The 24601-nt window shown below is 40.9% G+C and overlaps 1 protein-coding gene across 6 annotated transcripts in view; it reads left to right on the forward strand.

The window, feature by feature from the left end:
- EMID1 (EMI domain containing 1) overlaps positions 1-24601 on the forward strand; it is a 168040-nt gene that overhangs the window by 107805 nt on the left and 35634 nt on the right. For 5 of the 6 annotated variants that reach the window (XM_089655437.1, XM_089655438.1, XM_089655434.1 and 2 more), the window contains exons 5-10: positions 2976-3037; positions 3129-3243; positions 6303-6347; positions 7068-7157; positions 21380-21490; positions 24498-24575. In XM_089655437.1, the coding sequence (XP_089511563.1) occupies positions 2976-3037; positions 3129-3243; positions 6303-6347; positions 7068-7157; positions 21380-21490; positions 24498-24575 (501 nt within the window). The remainder of the gene's footprint in view (positions 1-2975; positions 3038-3128; positions 3244-6302; positions 6348-7067; positions 7158-21379; positions 21491-24497; positions 24576-24601) is intronic. The other variant, XM_089655436.1, reaches the window with a different exon arrangement.

Below are 24601 nucleotides of genomic sequence, written 5' to 3' on the forward strand. Positions count from 1 at the left end.
AGGAGAGAGCCCGCACAAATGCCCCCCATAGCAAGTGGCTTGCTATGGGGGGTACTCGAAAGGAAAGAGGAGCCAGGAGCGCTAGCAAGGGACCCCAGAAGAGGAGGTTTAGGGCTGCTCTGGAATGTTCTGTGTAAAAACATTACACAGAGCAGGTAAGTAAGACATGTTTATTATTAAAAAAACCTTTGTAATCATTTTAAGGAATTGTTTTATAATTCCAAGGCATGAGTATCTTAATTGACAGGGGGCACCCATGTCTGTGAAGAAACTATTTGTAATGCTCGGTTATATTTAAACAACTTTTTAGTTAAGATAATTTTGTTGTTAACTTACCCTGGCCTGGTCTGAAGTTATTTGAAGATATACTGAAAGAGGTGCATGTGAGGCGTAACACACCTATGACATGACAATACAAGAGGAATATGCAGTACCAGTGTTTGAATGAATGGTAAAGCTAACCAGCGAACGCTATGCTGCCATTGATAGTGTACTAGTGTCTACATATGTTCATATAGCAGCCAGCCGTTCAGAAAGCTGAGGCATAGGTGGCGTAAGGCCCGATAGTGAAGAAACTTGTCACAGAACATGGAATAAGACCTTAAGAGAAAAGTAAACATGGGTCACATACAGAGTCAAGCTTCCTGGGATTCAAGTTTAATTACAAGTGTTAAAGGATAAGTTCACCGTTTGCACAAAAATAATAAATGCACATATTTTTGCAGGTAAAAAAAATGTGCATTTGTTATTTTTGTCTGCAGGAGCATGGAAACCATTGCACTAGTGATCAGTAGATCGCTGGTGCCATGCAGGTCTCCTGCAGACCTCTCAGTATAAAGTATCTGCTTGCCCATATGGGATGTACAGAGAAGCAGATATACTGACAGGAACATTCAATGAACTACCACAGCGCTCCCATGGTAGTTCATTGGAAACTACAAGCTGACAGCTGCTAAGGCTTTCAGGACTTGTAGTTCATTCATTCACAAAACTCTGAATGAATGAAGCGGCCGTGTGGGCAGAGCCCTGCATGGCCGCGTTGTTTTCAAATATGACAGGGAACTTCTTTCCCATGGGGAGCGGGCCCCAGCTACAGCATTGCGAACATGTTGCATGTTCCACCCTAAAAATGGGTGGAGCATGTAACATGTTCCCAAAGGTGAACTTATCTTTTAAACTTTAAACCTAAGGGCCACTACCACTGGGATGAGGTGACAGGTAACTGGCCTGGTGGAATCCGCTGCACGTCATGTGGCACCAGCTCAGAAATGCTGCATGGAGGGATAGAAGTGTAATGTAGCACTTTTATCCATAGTTTACAGTGCACAAAATTGAAAGAACTGTGCCATGAAATCCAAGAATTAAACTACTGGTGATATACATCAGATCCTGCACCACCATCTTGGTCCTCTTCAGCTGGCTGCTTCTACTACTGGGTGCAGGCAGCAAGCTACTGATGATGCACCAGTTCTGCTCTCTGACCCTCTACCTGGACACTCTGTGTGCCCACCCATATGGAAGAAAAATATATTTGAAATATTCTTCCCAAATATATTGACATATATTTGAAATACTACAATTTTGGCCATATTCAAAATATTTCAAAATATATTTCAATAATATATATATATATATATATATATATACACACTGCATGTTGAAATGCATTTTTTTATATATTACAAAATATATGAAAAATATTTTTACAAATATAGTTTCTTTTAAATATATTCTTCAGACTTTTTGTAAAAAAAAAATTTCATATATTTTGTAATATATAAAAAACGCATTTCACCACATATATATATATATGTTGAAATGCGTTTTTTAAAAATATATTTTTTTAAAATACATTCTTCAGATTTTTTTTGACATATAAAAAAGCCAGATTAATATATATTTTTACATATATTTGTAAATGCATTCCAAAATTTTTGATTTGTATTTGTAAAGACATACAGTATAATTGAAAATGTATTTTAAAAAATATTTTTCATATATTTTGTAATAAAAAGCATTTCAACATACAGTGTGTGTGTATATATATTTATTTATTAAAATATACTTTTAAATATATTGAATATTGGCAAAATTGTAGTATTTCAAATATATGTCAATAAAATTGACAATATCAATATTTTTAAAAATATATTTCAAATATATTTTTCTTCCATGTGGGCAATCATGCAGCCTCCTGGGAGATGTGATGTAAGCATCCCAGAACGGCGGCTAGGGTGGTGCCAAAGAAAAAAAACTGTACTTGTGGGGTGGGGGTATGTAAACTGAACTAACTCAGTTATGGGAGTTAAATTCTGTTTTAAGGTCTAGTGTACCAGCATGGAATATTGCATATGTGCAGTAAATAGAAGTGAGCAATAACTTATAAAGATAGTCATTTATGTTTGAATCTACACTTTATATTGGTTAGTTTCAAGGATTAAATATTCCTACTATAGTATACTGTCTTTACCCAGTACTGTTCTGCGTTACTGTCATTGCATCACGTTACATACTTTGCGCAGACACGGTGCATCATTGTCACTATCAGGATAATGAAGCGCAGCTGACACAGAGGCAATTCCAATTAGAAAGAAAGTGACTGAAAGCCACCAGGACTGCATTCCAGAGTTTACCTGTATAGGAAATATAACTCTAAAGGTGTTATTGTTACTTGATACATCCATTGATTTCCCAGAGACAGAGAAAATTGGGTGGTCATAAACAATCTGATAGCTGCAAGCATGCTCCAGAATCGTATACAGTTTTATGACATTGTAAAACTTCTTTATGACCAAAGAGAAATGAGGAGAAACCTCTCAATGCAAAATGCGTAACATCGTTTTACTGGCCAAAGATGAGTGTTATGATGCTGGAGACCACTCAGAAAAAAACAGACCAATTGATGGTAACTGTCTTTTATTGTTTAACTGCTAAAATATATTTTTAATTGAATCTATCTTTTTCACTGCACATAGGATGCCTGAATTGCAGTCAGATTCCAGGGCTAAGTGAACGCCTGAGCACTTTGGAAGCCAAGGTATTCCGAGTAATTGTGACATAATTTGTACAGTATGTTTGTTGCCCACACTGTTTATCACTGACGTTAACCATTTACTTCTGTCATTTAGGTTGCCATGATTGCAGCGTCCGAGGTTGCACAAGGGACTCGATCTCTACCTCAGTCAGCGGGGCTGTGGGGAAGCCCACAAACACGTGGTAGTCCTGGGGAGGTGGGCATAAAGGGTAGGGTTTTTGTAGTGCTTATAGCACATTGATTTCATTTTAAATAATTTCATTGTTTTATCTTAAAGAATATGTCAACCCAACATTTCATATTCCTGATATGTGCCTGCCGTATCATGTACTTGTATGGAAAAGTATCCTGTTCTCTTTGTATTGCTTCCTTTGTGTGAAATCCCTGATGTTCCCGCAAGTCTCTCTGATTTCCTATTAAAAACTGACCACACTAAGCAGGAGAACATAGCGTGGTCAGTTCTCTAGGTATGCTGGGAACTTAGCTTGATCTTCTCCAATTATCAGACTTGTCCTGACACCCCTACTACTTGCACAGCTGTTCACTGGGAAGGTAAATGTGTTGTTGTTTCTCCTCCCCCAGCTCTTATGTAGCTGAGAACAGAGGTTATGTGATCACTTATAAAAAAGGGGAAAAAAAGGTATTTATAATGCCTTTTTTATATCTATACACAAATGTTTTGCTTTTCATTTCTATTTTAATGGGAATGGGTTGTTTTACAAGGCGAGGGTTTACAAATACTTTAATGTGTTTTAGTATAAAGAACTGCAGATCTTTATTTACCTGACATTGAGAAGCTATATTAATAGCGTATTAGTATTGCAAAGTAATTCAAACATCAAAAACATAAAAGCTTGAGATTAGGTATGGCAATTTTTACATAGTTACATTGGTCCAGTTTGGACCCAGAAGTTAGTGGCAATCACTGTAGCAGTGGGACCTACTACAGTGATTTTCCAACGTCCACAAAGATTGTCCAGGTATGGCACATATATATACACAGATTGGTCCAAGCTGGACTATGTAACTGTAAAAATTGCCATTCCTTAACTTCAGTTTTAATTTTTGGTAAGCTTCTGGCTTTGTATACATTAATATTATTATTACAGGTACTAGTATAGCACCATCAATTTACACAGCTCTTTACATATATATATTGTACATTCACATCAGTCCCTAACCCTCAAGGGGCGTACAATCTAAGGTATACAGTACATGAGTTTGTAGAGATATATATCCATGGTTTGTATCCGCATCTGATGCTGTTTGATATCCATACTGCAAAAGCTAGTTCTACATTGGCGTGGTTGCCACCTTTTTGTATAGTTTTGTATTTTAAAAAACGATAAAAGTATTCCTTGTTCCTTGTCAGCAGTTCTAGAGGATTCCTGAACACATTTGGCATTACACTCTCAGGTAGCATCACCTTTTATTTACCATCATCCTTCATCTTCATCATCACATGTCCCACCTGTCCTGCATTCCCCAAGATGACATTTTGATGCACTAAAAGGAAGACTAGAACTGAATGGACTTTATAAGCACATACACATAAAACAGTAATTATTTTATAAAAGCTTGGTTGTCTTTATTACAAAAAGTAAATAATAGTATATAAGAAAAAACAAGACAATAATCCATAAAATAAATACTACATTGGCCTAACTAATCACAGGATATTCCCTCTTCAGTCTGTCAGGAATGCTGCTGCCAGACTCAACCACCTTACTAAATTACATCACCAATCTTGTCACTCAAACCATCCTCTCTGCTCCTCCCATGACCTCCTGCTCTCTAGCACCCTTGTCTCCTCCTCCCATGCTCGTCTCCAGGACTTCTCCAGAGCCTCCCCCATCTTCTGGAACTCTCTACCCCAATCTATCAGACTATCGCCTACTCTGCCCACTTTTAGGCGATCTCTGAAAACCTATCCCTTCAGGGAAGCCTATCCCGCCTTCAGCTAATAATGGAATCTTCTATTCCTCCTATCAGTTCATCCCCCATAGTTATTACCTTTTGTACCACCAGCCCTGCCCTCTTAGATTGTAAGCTCCAAGTAGCAGGACCCTCCTAACCCTCTTGTATTGAACAGTATCATTGCTGTATTGTCTCCCTTTATATTGTAAAGCACTGAGCAAACTGTTGGCGCTATATAAATCCTGTATAATAATAATACTACATATATATCACAAAATGAAAAGGCATATTGCACCCTATACATAGACAAACTGAAATCATCAGGCTCCTATGCCAAGCTCCTATCCCAAGCCTATGGATACATATATTGACATTTTGATGCATTCTCTGCCTCCTTGCTCCTGTCACCTTCCATGATCAGATCCCATTAGCACATTTTAACACCCCCCCTCCCTTTCCCCCACCACCACCATTAACTTCCTACCCATCATTAGCTGCACTCTTCCCCAGGGGCGGACTGACCATTTGAGCACTCGGGCCCGGGGTCAGTAGGGGGCCACATGAAATGCCCCTGTGTACCTTTTTATAGGCTTTTTTGGGTGTGCTTTGAGTGTGGGCAAGGACACAGGGGCCCCATGATCCCCTATTCGGGCCCTATGAGCTGTCAGTCCGCCCCTTCTCTTCCCCCATACACACACCCAACTATCATTGCTTCTTCTTCCAGATTGTATTGTATGTATCCTTTTAGTATAAGCTGTATGTACATTTGAAGGCATCTGTACATATTTAAATCCATACATGTGTGTGAAAAAATGAATAGGTTTTAGTACATGTTGTATAATAGATGATATTTTTCTATATATAGCCTTTTACAGCATGCAAAAAAATTATCAAATGGAAAACTTTGTGATTGTGTTGGTTATTTAAATAAAAGAAAAAAACAGCAAACATGTAACAAACAAAGTCAGAATTGATGTGAGTAAATCTAAAGCTGCCCAAACGTGGTATAATGGATAGGCACGTATGTGCTCATTTGTTTCTATGTGCAGTTGTTTTTTTATTTATGCTATTTATGACATTTGCCTGCCGGCAGTGACGTAAAAGAATTAGAGAAAAGATGTGTCACAGGACACTGCACACATGTGAGAAAGGAAGGATTTGGACACAGGAAAGGTGGATCTCCGTCCTGTGTGGTCAGTGCAGTGCCAGTAAATCTCATACATTAACCTCTTACACATGTCCGTGTGACCCACACTGCAGTGGTATGATTTGTTAGCTCTTGATGGCAATTTGAGTTGACACTATCTTCCTCTTCACCGCGATGATCCTAATCAATATCTTTATGTTTCAGGATCTATGACACCAGCATCACAAGACTCCTTAATAGCTCAGGAAGGTGAGAAACATAGTGACTGGTAGGGGCATATTTAAAGTTCATACTGCCCTAGGCACACTTGAATGCTAACACCATTTTATGCATGCTTCACCACTTTGTCATTAAATTTACTGCATAATTATTTTTCTGAAAGTGAAAACCCTTACACATATTTAGAGGCAGCAAGATGTCCACTTTTTATATACAGAGTTACCATTGAACAGTGCAGGCCACTAATTAAAAGCAGGAAAATAAATGGTTGTATGCTGCTTGAGATGTAGAAAGGCTTGGGACTACCCCAAGCTTAATTCTTCTGCTGGATTTATCCATGAAATGAAACTTATCACAGACTATAAATGTGCTTTGGTGATGTCATCCATGATTCCTCTTAGTGGTTTTGTGCACTTACTAGATTGTATATTGAAAACAAAATGGACATGCTTGTCAAAGCCCTTCATTGAAAAATAACTACATTCACCGGTGTTGGATAAAAAAAAAGGTCCTACATGTTAAGTTTTTGTTCACTAACCTGGGTTTTCCCATTCAAATCAAACAAATTAGATCTTTCAGAGTATTTTGTAAAATGCACAAATTATGTAGGTTATTTTATTCATAAAATTGGTTTATTTCTATGTGAACCTGTTGTCGCGAATCATTCTGATTTAAGTGTAAAAGTAGAAGAAAACAAGTTCTACAGAAGACCTGTTTAGTGTGCTAGGTACTCACTGTTCTTTCTTTCAGGCATAAGCACAAGAAAAGGCCCAATAGGGCCAATAGGTACTCCAGGAGGCCAAGGGTCTCTAGCAATGAAAGGCCCAGCAGGACCACCAGGTAGGACAATAGGGTTATTGATTAACACATTCATGCCACCTTCCGGTAGCCCTTTAAGTGTACTTTAATGTAGGGAGGTAGAGTGGAGTTCCAATCATGCAAATACTGTAATTGACTCTCACATTGGTCACATACTTGGGAATCTGTACTGCTGGCTCTCCATCAAAAGCCATAACCAAGAAATCAGCTTGCTGGTACTGCTCAGAGAGCACACAGCACAAAACCTCAGAACAGCATGAATGCATATGTGCTGTGACTGGGTGTTAAAGCGGTAGTAAAACAAAAAACAAAAATGTAATATACTGCAGCTTAGTAATTATTAGAAGTAGTGGCTGCATTAGTTTTCTTTTTTTTAGGCTTTTTACCTATGTTTTTAGATCTAGCCAATAACACACTTCTTGAACTAGAGTACCTACACTCTGGATGAAGGAGCAACAGAGACAGCTTTGGACTGCAGCATTGTCAGTCTACAGAAGGAGATTGTTAGATGTACCAGCAGATTTAAATACTCTAATACTGCCTTCTTAGATACACAGAATATAACTGGATACTAACATTTATAGGTAGAGTTGATCCAGGGAATATCCGATTGCCTCTTGGGGGATCAGGAAGGAATTTTTTTTCCCTGCAGGAGCAAATTGGATCATGCTTTGCTGAGTTTTTTTTCCTTCCTTTGGATCAACTGTGGGTATAGGAATAGAACTTTTTTTTCTTTTTTTTTTTTTAATTGTTGAACTGGATGGACTTTTGGCTTTTTTTCAGCCAGAATAACTATGTAATTATGTAATAAATTTTAGCTCCAGCTAACACTTAATAAGCAATTACAGGAACATTTTTATATTCCTTTTGAGATAAAGGTTTTATATAAATAAAAGCTGATTGTAAACACCTCAGTGAGTGGTAAGTTGTTTGTCTCAACCTCCTAGCTGCTACATCTGCAGGACAGCTTTTTCTGTTCAAAAACAACAGGCTTACTGGCTAGATCACCAGGTGAAAAAAAGAAAGAAAGCCCTAAAAAGAAAACTAACATAGTATTCATATCTAAAAATCGGTAAGTTGCAAGATAATAAATGTTTGCTTTGGGTTTACTGACCCTTAATGGCCCGTTTTTCCTGTGCTGCATAAATTTACATGGTTGGGAAGAGGTTTACCCTTGTCTAGTAAAGATTTTCTAGATGTAAGCCTTTTGTATCTAATGAATATCAGGGCTCCATGTAAGCCTATGGAAATGTGAATGTAAGTGGCTTTGTGTCCATTTGCATCCATTTGAGTCCATCCAGGTCCAGAAAAAATGGAAAAGTGCATTCTTTTCCATTTTTCTGGACCTAAATGTGGCAAATTGGAGGTAGTTTGATGTAAACAGATGCTTTCATCCGGCCCTCGTAGATCCAACATGGTTCTGGAACACTCTGGTATCTTAATGCAGAAATAAAGCTGAATGGGCGCAGATGTTAAAAAAGTGATATCTGTCCCATTCTGTTCTGATTCACCAGGGTATCTTTCACAGATTCCCTGCTGATCGAACCATACGATGCTAGCATGAAAGGGGCCTTAAAGAAATCCCTCATAACCTCTCTAGTTGTTTGTACCATGAAGTAATTAATCTTCGAAGATCCCAACAGAGATTCTGAAGTTGGGATTCAGTCAGTTTCAACAACTTAGCAACATCTGCTGTGTGTTTATATTAGATGGCTCGCTGCCAAGTGACATGATGATTTAAAGTGAAGTTGTTCCTAGATCATGCATACTAAAGTATTTAGATATTCTGAACAAACAGTATATGAACTTTAAAACAAGCTCTCATTGGTCTGTGTATCTATAGGCTTTGTGGAGAAATTTAATTCCAAAGTTCAAAACACAGACAATAAAACTTAGCTTTGGCAACCTGACAACCTTTTAAAGCAAACTACCTGCAGATCTTGCTGAGCTGTTAAGAAACTGATGGAAACTAGACTTTAAAGTGTTTGCTGAGATTATTTAGGATTTTTGAAAATTAATTACTTCACATGGAAAGCAGCTAGAGAGCTGAGTAAGGAGTTCTTTACAGCTATTTTACTGCTTTTTAAAGCCAAAATTTAGGGGGAAAAAAACAACACAAGGGACATTACTTACTACTAATTTGACGTGTCTCTTGTGCTGCTGGCTCTTGATTTCCTTGAAATTTTCATCCTCCAACCCCCCACTTCCTCCACCATTGTAATCTTCTGGTGCAGCGGGGGATAATAGAACAGAGGGAGCAGTAACAGGCATTCATCAAGAGTGCCAGACTATGCCCACCATTTTCACCAGGCTCCTCCATTCAAAGAAGCCATACTGAAACTTTTATAAATGAAACAATTCTGAATAGAGGAGGCAGACCTTTCAACAATCTGCTCATCTCCTATTCATTTCATTCATAGAAGGTGTTATGCACTTCTATTAAAGTCTTTGGGGCCAAAAATGCAATATGATTGCACCACAAGAAGCACATACACCTTTTCAAAAATCGCACTGCACCAAGCTGCATTCATGTGAACGAGCACCCTAGAGAACAATGTGATTTCTATAGTCATGCATTGGTCAGCAGTGCAGGGGGCAAGAGACTAAAATGTACAGAGTGTAGTGGTCTAATGTATGTCATGTATATATCACCATACAAAGTGCAATCTTAAAGGGTATGTAATGTACAGTCCGGGATACAGATTGCAGCAGACATAAACTTGCAGGATACAACAATAAAAGGTATGTACCAGACAGCACAGCATAGAGAATATGGTCAGGAGTATGTAATGTACACTGTAGAACCAGGGCCATGGATAAGGGGGTGCCACCAGTCCTCCTGTAGGGGACCCAGGCCAGCAGAGGGGCCCAGGCAGTTGGGTGAATCAGATGTAAGCAGGGAGGGTGATTGGAACAGCGAAGGGGCAATTACTGGGACCGATCCCCTGTATGGCTCTCTTTGCAGCAGCTGGAAGCTCCCATCGGCTTTCAGCAGCTGCAGAGAGAGACATACAAGGGATCAGTTCCAGAAATTGCCCCTCTGCCACACCCATCACCCTCCCTGTGCACCATATGTTTCCCCTTGCTGCCCAGGCCCCCCTGTGTGCCCCCACCCTCACAGTGCTGCCGGCTTCCCTCCTTTCCTTTCCACCAGCAGCTGCAGACACTAGGACAATAGAATCCTTCAGGATGAAGAGTGGGGGAAGGTTCCAGTAAATATGTCCCATTTGCCAGCCCCTGCCTTTCCTGAACGAACACAGTGAGTGATCATTACAGCTTACTCGCTGTGTTCATTCTAACTGAAGCATAGTTAACTGTGAGATTTTTTTGCAGGGGGGGGCTTTCAGGTCAGCTGTATGGGGCCCCATGGTTTCTAACAGCAGCCCTGTGTAGAACGTACATACATAATGCTGAGTGTTGTTATCTGTGTACTGTGATGTATAATGTAAACTGCTGACCACTGCACCTGTATACTGTGCTATATGTTATTCAATAGTGACCCTTGCTCTCTTTATATTAGGCTGTATATTACATACTCCTGACCACTGCACTCTGTCAGTTGTGCTGTACATTAAATACTCCTGCCTGCTGAGCTCTGTCTTTGCTTACTTATCATTCTAACAGGGTGTCAAAGAGACCAGAAAGCACGGTTAATCTCTCCAATGGTGACATAGAAAGCAGCATAAATATATTTTAGTAGAGTCGGGAAGGGTTAGAACCTCTGAGAAGTTTTTTTTTATTGCTGTGTCTTCTGCTCTTGTGACACTCACTCCCTTCTTTTCTTGTCCTGGTGTCACCAGATATAAAAAAAATCCAGTTGGGCCACAGTAAAAATTCTAAAAGTTCTAACCTTTCCACACTCTCAGACCCAAATGTATTGGCTGAAGTCAAGCTTTATATATTAGACCTATAATATTAGAAATTGGAAAAATGCATTATATATACTTTTAACCAGAGCTGGAACTAGAATTCTAAAGATATATCTTTTGATCACAAATTCTTTTTTTTTTGCGCAACAAGACTGCCCTCTTCTGTGTTCTGCTTGAAACAGCACGTACAAAGGCTTAGCTGTTTTGTTTGTAATAGAAAAGATAACTGTTACTGATGAAAACTGATGGAGTAATTATAGTATAATTAAATTATATGTTTAAAGCTTCAGTTGTAGAAACTTTCAAAAATATTGTTATTCTGAATGTAAGTACAATAGATTTGTGTGCACATGATTGCCATTTTTCTTAACATTATATCTTCAAGATGCATGGTTGCAGAAGCAGTTTCTGTTATTGGGTTCATTTGTGAGACAGGTGACATAACAGGAAAAAGTTTTCTTATTCAGTACATGGACAGTACCACCTACTTTAGCACCTAAGGCTAAGGTGTAGTAAACTCTTAGATTGCCAAGTCTAACCCTAGGTTCACACCAAAGTGTTTACCGCAGTGTTCTGCAGAAACGCACTACAGTCCATTTAACATGATTTCCTATTGGACATGTTCACATCTCTGCGTTTTCACCCGGTGCGTTTTTTGGAAAGGGTCAGGGACTTTTTTGTGCACAAAAAGTTGCATTATTGGTTCTATAGACTTCAATGGAAACGCTGCAGAAAAGCATGTAGTGCGTTTTTGCTGCCTTTTTGATGCATTTTGCATTTTAAATCTGCCTAGCAACAAGAAAAATAAAAAAGAACAAAAAAAAAAGAAAAAAAACCCAAAACGCAGGTGCAAAAATGCAAAACACAACGCAAAACGCAATGCAGAAACGGATGAAATGCAACCTGCATAGGTGTGAACCTAGCCTTACTGGGATTTTTTGAGGCTGCCCAAAGACCTCACTCCTATCTACTTATCTTACAATGTAATGACATATATAAATTACATAGGTTCTGTGGTTTATTTAGTCAGATAAAGAACTAATACCAATTAAGCACAGCACCTGTCATTTAGATATCATTAGAAGGAAAAGTTAGCTCCCTGCCTTGCAACCCTTCAAAGGTTTTACATTTGGATCATAATGAACTCCCAACTCCCTATAATGTATTTAAAGTACATCTCAATTCATTATTTTATAAAAGAAGTATATACTGTACTGTATATACTCAGCTAAGTTGCGTTGACTCTTTTTTTTTTTTTTTTGCTTCATTTAAGTTTCACATGCATATATTGAATGAAGAGTTACATTTATACAGCAAACTCCTCTGTCTTGTTGTAGACCCCAATTCATAAATTAAAGTGTTACGTAGTTAACCCACAACAGTAAAATCAGTCTGTATATGCAGTAAAGCATGCTTATTATACTCATTGTGGAACCCGCATAGAGTAATAAGGCTGTTGGATCCTGTCTTCTCTGATCCTCCCCTTCTTCCACAGTCCCCAATCCATCTGCTGATAGTAAAGAGCCCTAGCAGGCACTCTGCACATGTTCAGTTTGGTGTGTATTGCTAGAGAATGTTTTTTTTTTTCTTGGGAGGGTGTATGTGATTGGCACAGGGCCAATCAGCACTGTCCAGACAGAGGCTCATGGGTCATGCAGCAACATAGGACAGTCAGAGGAGAATGAAAACTCCTCCTACAAGCTTTAACCAGTGCTCAGCCCGACACTAGAAGTAACAAGACTGCTATATAATGCTTATAAGTAAAGGGGGGAATACATGCACTATGGGCAGGGGCGGACTGACCATTTGGAAATTTGGGTACTGCCCGCGGGCCCGGGGTCAGTAGGGGGCCCCATGAGATGCCCCTGGTACCTTTTTCATAGGCTTTTTTGAGTTTGGGCAAGGACACAGGGGCCCCATGATCCCCTATTTCCTGGGGGGCCCATGAGTTGTCAGTCCGCCCCTGGTTCTAGCATAAAAAAAAATCCTACACCCACATATTATTGTGTATTGGTATGACACAAAAAAGTGGAGAAACAAAAAACCAAATCTGACACATTCCATGCAAAACCCCAAAAACTGACTGGACAAAATTATTGGCACCTTCAATTTAGTATTTGTTAGCGCACCCCTTGGAAAAATAACTGAAATCAATCGCTTCCTGTAACCATCAATGAGTTTCATACACCTCTCTACTGAAATTTTGGACCACTCTTCTTTCGCCAACTGCTCCAGGTCTCCCAGATTGGAAAGGTTCCTTTTCTCAATAGCTATTTTGAGATCTCTCCACAGGTGATCTATGGGATTGAGATCTGGGCTCATTGCTGGCCAGCTCAGTACTCTCCAGCACTTTGTCTTAAATCATTTCTGGGTGCTTCTTGATGTGTGCTTTGAGTCACTGTCCTGCTGTAAGTCCCATGGCCTTTGACAGAGACCCAACTTTCTGACACTGGGCCCTACATAGCTGCTCAGAATTCTTCGGTAGTCTTCAGATTTCATAGTGCCATGCACACAGTCAAGACATCCAGTGCCTGAAGCAGCAAAGCAACCCCAAAACATCAGTGAACCTCCACCATGTTTGACTGACCAGGCCATTTTTTGCAATACATCGCTGCATTACTTTAACTGACAAGTGCAAAGTCATGCAACGCTGCAAATTAAATTTATATCCTTTTTTCCCCACAAATAGAGCTTTCTTTCAGTGGTATTTGATCACCTCTGCTTTTTTTATTTTTTGCGCTATAAACAAAAAAAGACCGACAGTTTTGAAAAAAACAATATTTTTTACTTTGCTGTAAAACATATCCAGTAGAAAAATAAAATTTTGTCATAAATTTAGGCCAAAATGTATTCTGATACATGTCTTTGCTAAAACAAAACCCAATACGTGTAAATTAACTGGTTTACGTGACAGTTATAGCGTCTACAAATGGCGGTATACAGTATTGTATATACTGGAATTTTTTTTTATACTAGTAATGGCGGCGATCAGCGACTTATAGCGGGACTGCAGAAGGCATTCAGACACTGGGGGGAACTGACTAACTGCCACTGACATCCCCAGTGACACTAATACAGTGATCAGTGCTAATAAAAAGCACTGACACTGTACAATGACACTGGGCAGGAAGGGGTTAAAATCTGGGGTGATCAAAGGGTTAATTGTGTGCTGTTTTACTAACTGTGATGTGTGTGTTTTACTGTGTAAGCATGCTTCTATGCAGAGCAATACAAAGCAGCATGCTGGTGATGACAGGGGATAGATCTGTATTGTTTACATATAGACCTCTCCCCTGTTAGTGTGCCTTGGCAATCACCGGGTGGAATCTCTGGCCGGGACCCAGTGATCGACAGCTGTAGCCGCCAATGACAGCATGAGTAGGGCGGCACGCAGGCATGCCCCCTACCCAGAAATGCAAAATCATGTATATATACGTAATTTTGTGCAGCCCTGCCACCCTGTAGCAGCAGTTCTGCTATAGGGCAGTAGAGAAGCGGTTAATTACAAATTACAGGAGCATCACAAACTTGGAATGCAATTATTTCTTACAATTTTGAGAAGGTGCCAATAATTTTGTCCAGTCCACTTTTGGAAATAAACATGAGAATGCCTAAACATTTGTAATTGCAACAATTTTTGTGGGCGAAGTGGTGCATTATCTGCCAGAAATGCAGGGGTGCCAATATTTTTGGTCATGACTGTAAATGGAAGACGGTTTGTATGGTGTATAGATTCCTTCTAACCTACTGGACTTATATAAAATGATGTGCTTCTTCCAAATAACATCGGCTCCACACTTCAAATTGGTCTAACCTATACCACACATGGTTTGGTCATAAACTGTAGCTCTTTGATGAACCTCCTCCTACTTTGCCTGAAAAGGTTCAAAACCCATATACCAGATCCTTTCCAAACTGAAAGAATATTGAACTACTAAAAAGCTACACACTTATCCCATATCTTAGACTGGTTTGCCTCTGACAACTATACCTTTAAAGAACCCTTTAGAAAAACCAAGGGTAAAGCAGTAAATCACTCCCCACGAGGTTCCAGTTTATGAAAACAAAGAAAGTCTGATCGGCTGCACTCCAAACAATCCACTTTATTGAACCAGGATAAAACCAATATAGGCAGTGGAAATACAGTGGGGGACTGGCAGGTAAATGCGTTTCACGCTAAAGACAGCGCTTATTCATCACCAGAATGATTCTGGTTTATGCCTCATGGGGGAAGATTTACCTCTTTACCCTCAGGGTTCTTTCTGAAGGGTTGTTTAAGTTATAGTATGTTTTGAGGTTATATTCCCCACACCCTAGTGTTGGTGAGTGAGTGACCGGAAATAGTGAGAGAAATATACTCTCATTTTATAAAGCTTGTATATTTTTTATGAATTTGCCTCTGAGAACCATAGTTGCTGGGTATTAATAGAAACAGATACTTCTCTGATTCTGACTACACCACATACAGTATACCTACATAAAACCAATCTACTGGTGCTGTTGTAATGAAGTTTGTACTCTCTCCCATCTGGTGGAGCTGGCCCTTCCTGAAACCCCTTTGGGAAAAATTCCTAGATCCACATGCTTGTGACTTCCTTACTGTTAGCTTTTATCCCTGCCCTTTTCTTTTCAAGATTTTCAGGTTTGATATTTTGTGTTCTGTCTTTGAAGCAATAATTGTGTCTAAATTGTTTGTAATAAAAGAAAAAGGAAAAATATGGACTTGTTCCAACTGACTTGGAATCCCAAGTAACCACCAAAGGTCAGAATATGTAATACTCTATTGGTCCAGGATCAGCCAAATACTGTAGATAAGTATGTAGTCAACATATGAGGATACCCACTATTCTAGTATGTTCCATCATCATATACAGTAGAATCAGTACGAATGGATCTTGATAAGGGTTATATGGCCAGAGCAAAGAGAAGGGGGGGGGGGAGAATGGACAACTTTGTCTGGTCCCTCTTGAGATTTGAAATGGTTCAGAAATCACATTATTAATGCAAATTTTAGCCACTGGATCCATATAATGCAATCTTGTCCACTCTATAAATTTTGACACACACATAAAATTACATGAGATTTGTTCATCAAGTGTCATAAGCAATCTAGTGTGTGTGCTATTATGTTTATATTTTAGATTAATAAAAAAGGCATCTTATATTTATATGCTTGGCTCTACCATGGATAAAGCCAGACTTGTCTAACTTCACAATAGAAGTAATAGATGAGATTGGCCTCTAGGTCTCATAAAAAGTGGGGGTCTTTATTTGGCTTTGATAATAATCAGTGCCTCACTCATTTAAGGTGGCATAATTAATTATTTCCATATATAATTATACAAAATGAAAAGACAAGGGGTTAGTATGTATGTAAAGGTAACATACCATTTGGTAGGGGAGCCGTCGAGCCCTGGTGTTTTATTTTTTTGGGAATGGTGCTATGGCTTCATTTATTTTTTTGCACATAATAGTGGAGTCCAGAAGGCAGAAGGTTTTTTTGATATGCAGTAAGGGAGGGCAGGAACATCCTGCTAAGATAATTTAGCAGATCATCCTTGGAGTATTGTGCCCTTGTCTGATATAATTCTTTGTACAGTATATAATTAGAAAGCATTTTGAGGTCTCTTTAGTATTCTTAACTAAACCTTCCTGCTTACTGTATATGTGATGAGGGCATACATTGAGGCCTAGCTAGATATTTGATATTTTATATCTAATTAGCCAAAGGTGCAGAATAATTACAGGAGCACCCATGCCTATCCAGGTTCAGATCCAACATTGTATGATAGTCTCCTGTAATATTAATGGGGTCATTAGCTATTGCCAACATTTTCCCATAATATCCACCAATTTAGTAATGGTGAAAGGAGGGGGTAAATATGCAATAACAAAGTTAAGTAATAATTATGCATTCTAAGTATTACATAACTTCCCAGAAAATCCAGTTTAATTTCTTACATTTTTGCTGCTGGGATTATAAAATGAGTATAGTTACGCCTCTTAAATTAGAGCAGTATGTAGAACAGTATGCTTTCTCTATAGGCCAGTGATGGCGAACCTTTTTGAGCCCGAGTGCCCAAACTGCAACCCAAAACCAACTTATTTCTTTCAAAGTGCCAACACTGCAATGAAACCTGAATATCGAGCTTTTGGTTTAGAAAAAAACAACTCGTACAGTAGTGCAAACTAATTAACAGTACAGGGATGACCAGAGACTGCGGACAGTACAGGGATGACCAGAGACTGCGGACACAGTACAGGGATGACCAGAGACTGCGGACACAGTACAGGGATGACCAGAGACTGCGGACAGTACAGGGATGACCAGAGACTGCGGACACAGTACAGGGATGACCAGAGACTGCAGACACAGTACAGGGATGACCAGAGACTGCGGACAGTACAGGGATGACCAGAGACTGCGGACAGTACAGGGATGACCAGAGACTGCGGACAGTACAGGGATGACCAGAGACTGCGGACACAGTACAGGGATGACCAGAGACTGCGGACAGTACAGGGATGACCAGAGACTGCGGACACAGTACAGGGATGACCAGAGACTGCGGACAGTACAGGGATGATTAGAGACTGCGGACACAGTACAGGGATGACCAGAGACTGCGGACACAGTACAGGGATGACCAGAGACTGCGGACACAGTACAGGGATGACCAGAGACTGTGGACAGTACAGGGATGACCAGAGACTGCGGACAGTACAGGGATGACCAGAGACTGCGGACACAGTACAGGGATGACCAGAGACTGCGGACAGTACAGGGATGACCAGAGACTGCGGACACAGTACAGGGATGACCAGAGACTGCGGACAGTACAGGGATGACCAGAGACTGCGGACACAGTACAGGAGATGACCAGAGACTGCAGACATAGTACAGGAGATGACCAGAGACTGCGGACATGGTACAGGAGATGACCAGAGACTGCGGACACAGTACAGGAGATGACCAGAGACTGCGGACAGTACAGGGATGACCAGAGACTGCGGACACAGTACAGGAGATGACCAGAGACTGCGGACAGTACAGGAGATGACCAGAGACTGCGGAAAGCACAGGGATGACCAGAGACTGCGGACAGTACAGATGACTGCTGACCTTTGGGGAGGGAGGGGGAGCGAGTACCTGAATTTGACAGGTACCCGCTCTTACTTCCGCAGAGTTTTTTTTTTATCTTACCTGTTCCTTTATCCAGCCGCGCGCTGTCTTCCCGGCTTCTGTAGTGTGGGCGCTCGTCGGACAGCCGGATGCCCAGTGCGCATGCGCGAGAAGCGCTGCGCTTTGTGATTGGTCCAGCGGCTTCTGGGATCTGTCATGTGTCCCAGGTACCGCCTTACCATTCACAAAGAGCACTGCTTCTTGCGCATGCGCACTTGGGACCCGGCTGTCACGCACACTACAGAAGCTGGGAAGACAGCGTGCCGCTGGATAGAGGGACAGGTACGGTCCCACTGCAGAGCTGAGCGGCCGGCTCGGTATTCTGACACGGCGGCGGTGGAAATACCGGACCGGCCGCTCTATATTCGCTCCATAAGACGCACTGACATTTTCCCCCCTTTTTTGGGGGAAAAAAAGTGCGTCTTATGGAGCGAAAAATACGGTATTCTCCTGGCGTGCCCACAGATAAGGCTCGGCGTGCCGGCTGTGGCACGCGTGCCACGGGTTCGCCATCACTGCTATAGGCTTTTTTAAGAGTCCACACCTTAAGTCCCTGGAGATGTGTCTCAAAAACATAATATTAGGGGTTTATATTTTCTAGTATAGTTGAAGACCATGGGCCTTTTAAATCTGAAATCCTCAATTGTTTCAGGAACATATTTTGTGAACTTGACATTATAAAGGTTCAGATGAACTATCGTGGAACAGCAATAAATCTTTTGCAATAAACTATTCCTTTAAAGACAAAAGCCACTATTACAGGCTTTTACAAGCAGATAAGTAGGAATAGCCTGGAGCCCATGAGGCTAGATAAGTTGTATCACCTGCACAACAGTTCCTTAAGTATAAATGCAAACATAGTAAACAAATCCCAACCCATCTCACCTGGCTGAGTGATAACCCCAAGTAATTGTGAGCTTTAAACCCAAAACTAGAATTATAAACTTAGCTATTCAGTCAAACAATGGTGGTGTAGAGTACGCTGGCGTACTCTGCGGGATTGCCACTTTTCTAACCAATAATTAGAGCTTTGCAGCAGGAGGGGAGATGGCCAAGTTTCTTCACATTTCAAACGAAGGACCGACGATAAAAATGTGATCATGCTCCCCTTTTAGTTGCTAGATAAAGTCACAGGTATACACTGCAGACGGGTTAGGCCTTTTTTTTCACCCCAACAGATATCCACAGTCAAATATCACCAAAGGAAAGTGATTGTGGGGGGAGCTTAAAATATAGCATCAGTATCCAGGACAGAGTTCAAAACATAACTCTTACAGGTCTCAATGCACATTTTGTGAACAAAGATCCATTGTGACGTTATGTGCATAATTAGGGGTTTGTAACGTAAGTCCTCGAGAGTAGTCTTTAGTATCAAGTCACTATGAAGCCTCCACTGGGAAAGTGAAGAATAGGGCCTTCCCTCTATCCACCACCTGCAGTTTAGCTGGATGGAGCCTTTTAACATTTGTAAAACTGTACGCTGTTTTTATGTGGTGGGCAGAGAAATCTGGGTTTTTGGAAATTACTTTCATTATATGGTAGATTTTTACATGTTCTCTCATATCTCTGTATTTTATCATTATCCTTGAAGTAAAGGATGCGGGTGATAAGAGGCCTGAGAGGAGCACCTGGTGGAGGAGTTCTCATAGGAATTCTATATGCATGTTTAATGACAAACAGACCAGTAATTTCCCACTCTCCCACCGAGGTTTTAAGCCAGATTTCTAAACATTCTTATGGTCTGTGGCCCTCAGAGCCTTTGGGGAAGCCCAGAACATTATTCCTCCTCAGCCTGTCTTTAAACTGAGTTTGGATATATGAATAGCTGTGCTCTTCTTTACCGCTCTCACTTGATTATGCATAGGGGAAGGGGCAGGGGCGGACTGACCATTTGGAAACTCGGGCACTGCCTGAGGGCCGGGGGTCAGTAGGGGGCCCCATGAGATGCCCCTGGTACCTTTTTCATCGTTTTTTTTGAGCTTGGGAAAGGACACAGGGGCCCCATGATCCCCTATTGCCCGGGGGCCCATGAGTTGTGAGTCCGCCCCTGCATAGGGGTAACAGTCAACCTGATGATCACTGATTCTCTGTTCTGTGTCAATGACTTTGTGTTATAATTTGTATGTCTTGTTTCATAATGGAGGGACCAAATCTTACAGTTTCTGTTTGTGAAGTGCGGGAAGCCTAACACTTCTATGACACCTATTTGTGGTAAACAGGGTATATGCTAGCACATGATTGGCTATTAAAATGAACACAACAAAATCTTATTTACTAACAATCACTCTGCAAAGTGAGCTTACACTTTGCTAAGTGAACAGCCCCCCAATGATTTAGTTCAGTGGTCTCCAAACTGTGGCCCCGGGGGGGCCGGATGTGGCCCTTTGCTTGTCTTTATCTGTCCCTTAGGGCACTATTCCTCCCACTGACACCAATGGATGGGGCACTGTTCCTCCCACTGACACCATTGACAGGGCACTATTCCTCCCACTGACACCATTTTAGGGCACCACTCCTCCCACTGACACAACTGATGGGGAACTAGTCTTCCCAAAAGAAACAAAGATGAGGCATTATTTACTCCTACTGGACACAGCCCAGCCCCCCTAAAGCCTGAAAAATCATAAACTGGCCCTTTGCAAAGAAAGATTGGATGCCTCTGATTTAGTAAATCAATCTCAGTTCTTTTATATCAAGGACAGCAATATTTTTGTTCATGCATCATCCAGGTGCCTTTTTTTTCTGGGCTGAAGTGCTGGCTCAGAGATGATGCAGTATGAAAATCCTACTGTCTCTGTAGTTCTAGTTCTTGGCTGTGTTCACAAATTATTGACACAGAACAGCCCCTTTTGCAGCCTCTCGCCTTGAGGAAGACCAATTACTTCATCTCAGCCTATACAAAGTCACTTGAATGGAACTAAAGGACTGCTTGTTAGTGATAAAAGGCGTAGCTGTTTTAAAAAATTATACTGTTGTATATTGTGACATGTCAGGAGTTTATGCAGATTTACAAAGCAATTGAAAGTTCCACTTAGTGTGTGACTATACATTTCATTAAAACCTGAAATGCCTTTGCAGGTGTGAGACAAAGTGCAGTTGCACACAGCATACTGTAGATGTACTGATGCATGTTCCTTGCCATATTCTTCTAACCAAGTTTACAGTTCTTTTAATCTTTATCATATACTTAGGTCCTCCTGGTGCTCCTGGTCCTCCTGGAAGGGATGGTGCTGCAGGTGTTCCTGGAGAGAGAGGTCCTCCTGGGCCATCAGGTCCAGCTTATCAGAGACTTGTGGATCAGGGTAAGTATTTAATTTAAATAACAAACAGTTGACTTTATTTTAAATAGAATGCTTGTTTTCACCTTTATTCATCTTTTGTTGAGTTCCAGTGCTGGTCATCTCTTGAAAACCTTTTGCAGCCACTTCCTGTCTACATGCAGAATCCAGAATACATCCAGAATCAGCTTCACGGCATTTTTCAATGGCGACAACAGTGGGCCATGCTTGTGTCGTGTGTTGAAATGGTCACCTATGGTCTCCAAACACAGAATCAGGTGTCAGGCTGAAAGAGCACATTAAGCAGACAGAAAGGGTGCTATCGCCCTATATGAGCAAATGCCTAAACAAGAGCCTTCACATCAGGATCACAAGATATTATTTTAATTAAAGTTTCAGATTGAAAAAGATTGAAAATGTACTTTTGAAATTACTTTAATACAGGGTTTGACATAATTTTCAATACTGACCCTTCAAAGGTCAATGGTAGTATCTAAAACATTAATAAAATGTCTAGGAGCCAAAAGAGGGTCACAAGATGTCTGGGAGTCAGTAATTAGTTTATTGCTATAGTATATTCTTTTGATATCTCCGTAGAACTCAACACAAGTTCCTAGACCTGAAGGTACAGTGGCAATGTTCCCAGAATTGGATGTTCAGCCCCAAGTCTGTTTGACCACAGAGTATGTAACCCTTTCTAAGGACATGTCCAAGTGACATGGGTGTGCCTGATTGGCATTAGTCAGACACTTGGGGGAAAACTGGAAGTGTATACAGCCACATGCCAAATGGCAGTAGTAGTTGCGAGAGTGCCCCTTTTATGAAGGTCGCCTATCTGGGACCTGGCTTCATAGGAAAGTTTGGATGAAACTTGCAAATAAGGTGCTGGGCAAAGATGTTGGAGGCTAGCAGCCAAGGGCCAAAGCCCTTCCATTTGATTAAATAACACAAATTTGTAATCCATGATGATATTGACTTCTAATTATTTAGAGGATTTGGCAGAGAAGCAGGATGGCTGAATAGGTCTGAAGAGATGATTAAACGAGAAGTTTAGGGTTACTAAAAAAATAAACACAAATGCTGCACCTCTCCCCACCAGCTCTGAGCCCGAAAATTGAGCAATCACATGACCACTAAGTTCTAGGTCTTCTCAGAGCAGAGAGCAGTGACTGTCAGTCACTGCTCTCTGCTTTGACCCTTCAGGGATGACTGGAGAGCTGTACTGGGGAAGGGGGGAGGCAGTTGGCTTTCCGCTCATAGCTGAAGATAAATTACAGACGAGGATGTGGTTTAATCCTACATTATTTATACTAATCTTGGAGCTCAAATAATTAGTTACAGACAACCGAAAAAAACGAGGAATAGAGCAGCACAATTGCTGTTATCACAATATGCTACATTGTTTTACCTCAGATAATTTAATTACTTTCTCTAAAGTGTGTTTTTAACTAAACATATACTAAAAGTACAGTGGGGCAAAAAAGTATTTAGTCAGCCACCAATTGTGCAAGTTCTCCCACTTAAAAAGATGAGAGAGGCCTGTTATTGGCATCATAGGTAGACCTCAACTATGAGAGACAAAATGAGAAAAAAAATCCAGACAATCACATTGGCTGATTTGGAAAGAATTTATTTGCAAATTATGGTGGAAAATAAGTATTTGGTCAATATCAAAAGTTCATCTCAATACTTTGTTATATATCCTTTGTTGGCAATGACAGAGGTCAAATGTTTCCTGTAAGTCTTCACAAGGTTGGCACACACTGTTGTTGGTATGTTGGCCCATTCCTCCATGCAGATCTCCTCTAGAGCAGTGATGTTTTGGGGCTGTCGCTGGGCAACACGGACTTTCAACTGCCTCCAAAGGTTTTCTATGGGGTTGAGATCTGGAGACTGGCTAGGCCACTCCAGGACCTTGAAATGCTTCTTACGAAGCCACTCCTTTGTTGCCCGGGCGGTATGGTTGGAAGACCCAGCCACGTTTCATCTTCAATGCCCTTGCTGATGAAAGGAGGTTTGCACTCAAAATCTCACGATACATGGCCCCATTCATTCTGTCCTGTACATGGATCAGTCGTCCTGGTCCCTTTGCGGAGAAACAGCCCCAAAGCATGATGTTGCCACCCCCATGCTTCTCTCTCCTCCAAACACGACGAGTTGTGTTTCTACCAAACAGTTCTCTTTTGGTTTCATCTGACCATATGACATTCTCCCAATCCTCTTCTGGATCATCCAAATGCTCTCTAGCAAACTTCAGACAGGCCCGGACATGTACTGGCTTAAGCAGGGGGACACGTCTGGCACTGCAGGATCTGAGTCCCTGGCGGCGTAGTGTGTTACTGATGGTAGCCTTTGTTACGTTGGTCCCAGCTCTCTGCAGGTCATTCACTAGGTCCCCCCGTGTGGTCCTGGGATTTTTGCTCACCGTTCTTGTGATCATTTTGACCCCACGGGGTGAGATCTTGCGTGGAGCCCCAGATCGAGGGAGATTATCAGTGGTCTTGTATGTCTTCCATTTTCTAATTATTGCTCCCACAGTTGATTTGTTCACACCAAGCTGCTTGCCTATTGCAGAATCAGTCTTCCCAGCCTGGTGCAGGTCTACAATTTTGTTTCTGGTGTCCTTCGGTCTTCACCATAGTGGAGTTTGGAGTGTGACTGTTTGAGGTTGTGGACTGGTGTCTTTTATACTGATAACAAGTTCAAACAGGTGCCATTGATACAGGTAATGAGTGCAGGACAGAGGAGCCTCTTAAAGAAGAGGGTAAAGGTCTGTGAGAGCCAGAACTCTTGCTTGTTTGTAGGTGACCAAATACTTATTTTCCACCATAATTTGCAAATAAATTCTTTCCAAATCAGCCAATGTGATTGTCTGGATTTTTTTTCTCATTTTGTCTCTCATAGTTGAGGTCTTCCTATGCTGCCAATTACAGGCCTCTCTCATCTTTTTAAGTGGGAGAACTTGCACAATTGGTGGCTGACTAAATACTTTTTTGCCCCACTGTAAGTTGTTTTTCTTATATGTTTGCAGATATTTTTAATTCAAATCGATTTTCTGAAAGTGGAGGATACAACGTCCAGGGACCCAGAGGTCCCCCAGGTCCAGCAGGTAACTAATGGCTACACTGAGTATTT

The sequence above is a fragment of the Staurois parvus genome, unplaced genomic scaffold (assembly GCF_062004578.1).
Source record: "Staurois parvus isolate SC_StPar_1 unplaced genomic scaffold, SC_StPar_1.0 ptg000840l, whole genome shotgun sequence".
Taxonomy (NCBI): domain Eukaryota; kingdom Metazoa; phylum Chordata; class Amphibia; order Anura; family Ranidae; genus Staurois; species Staurois parvus.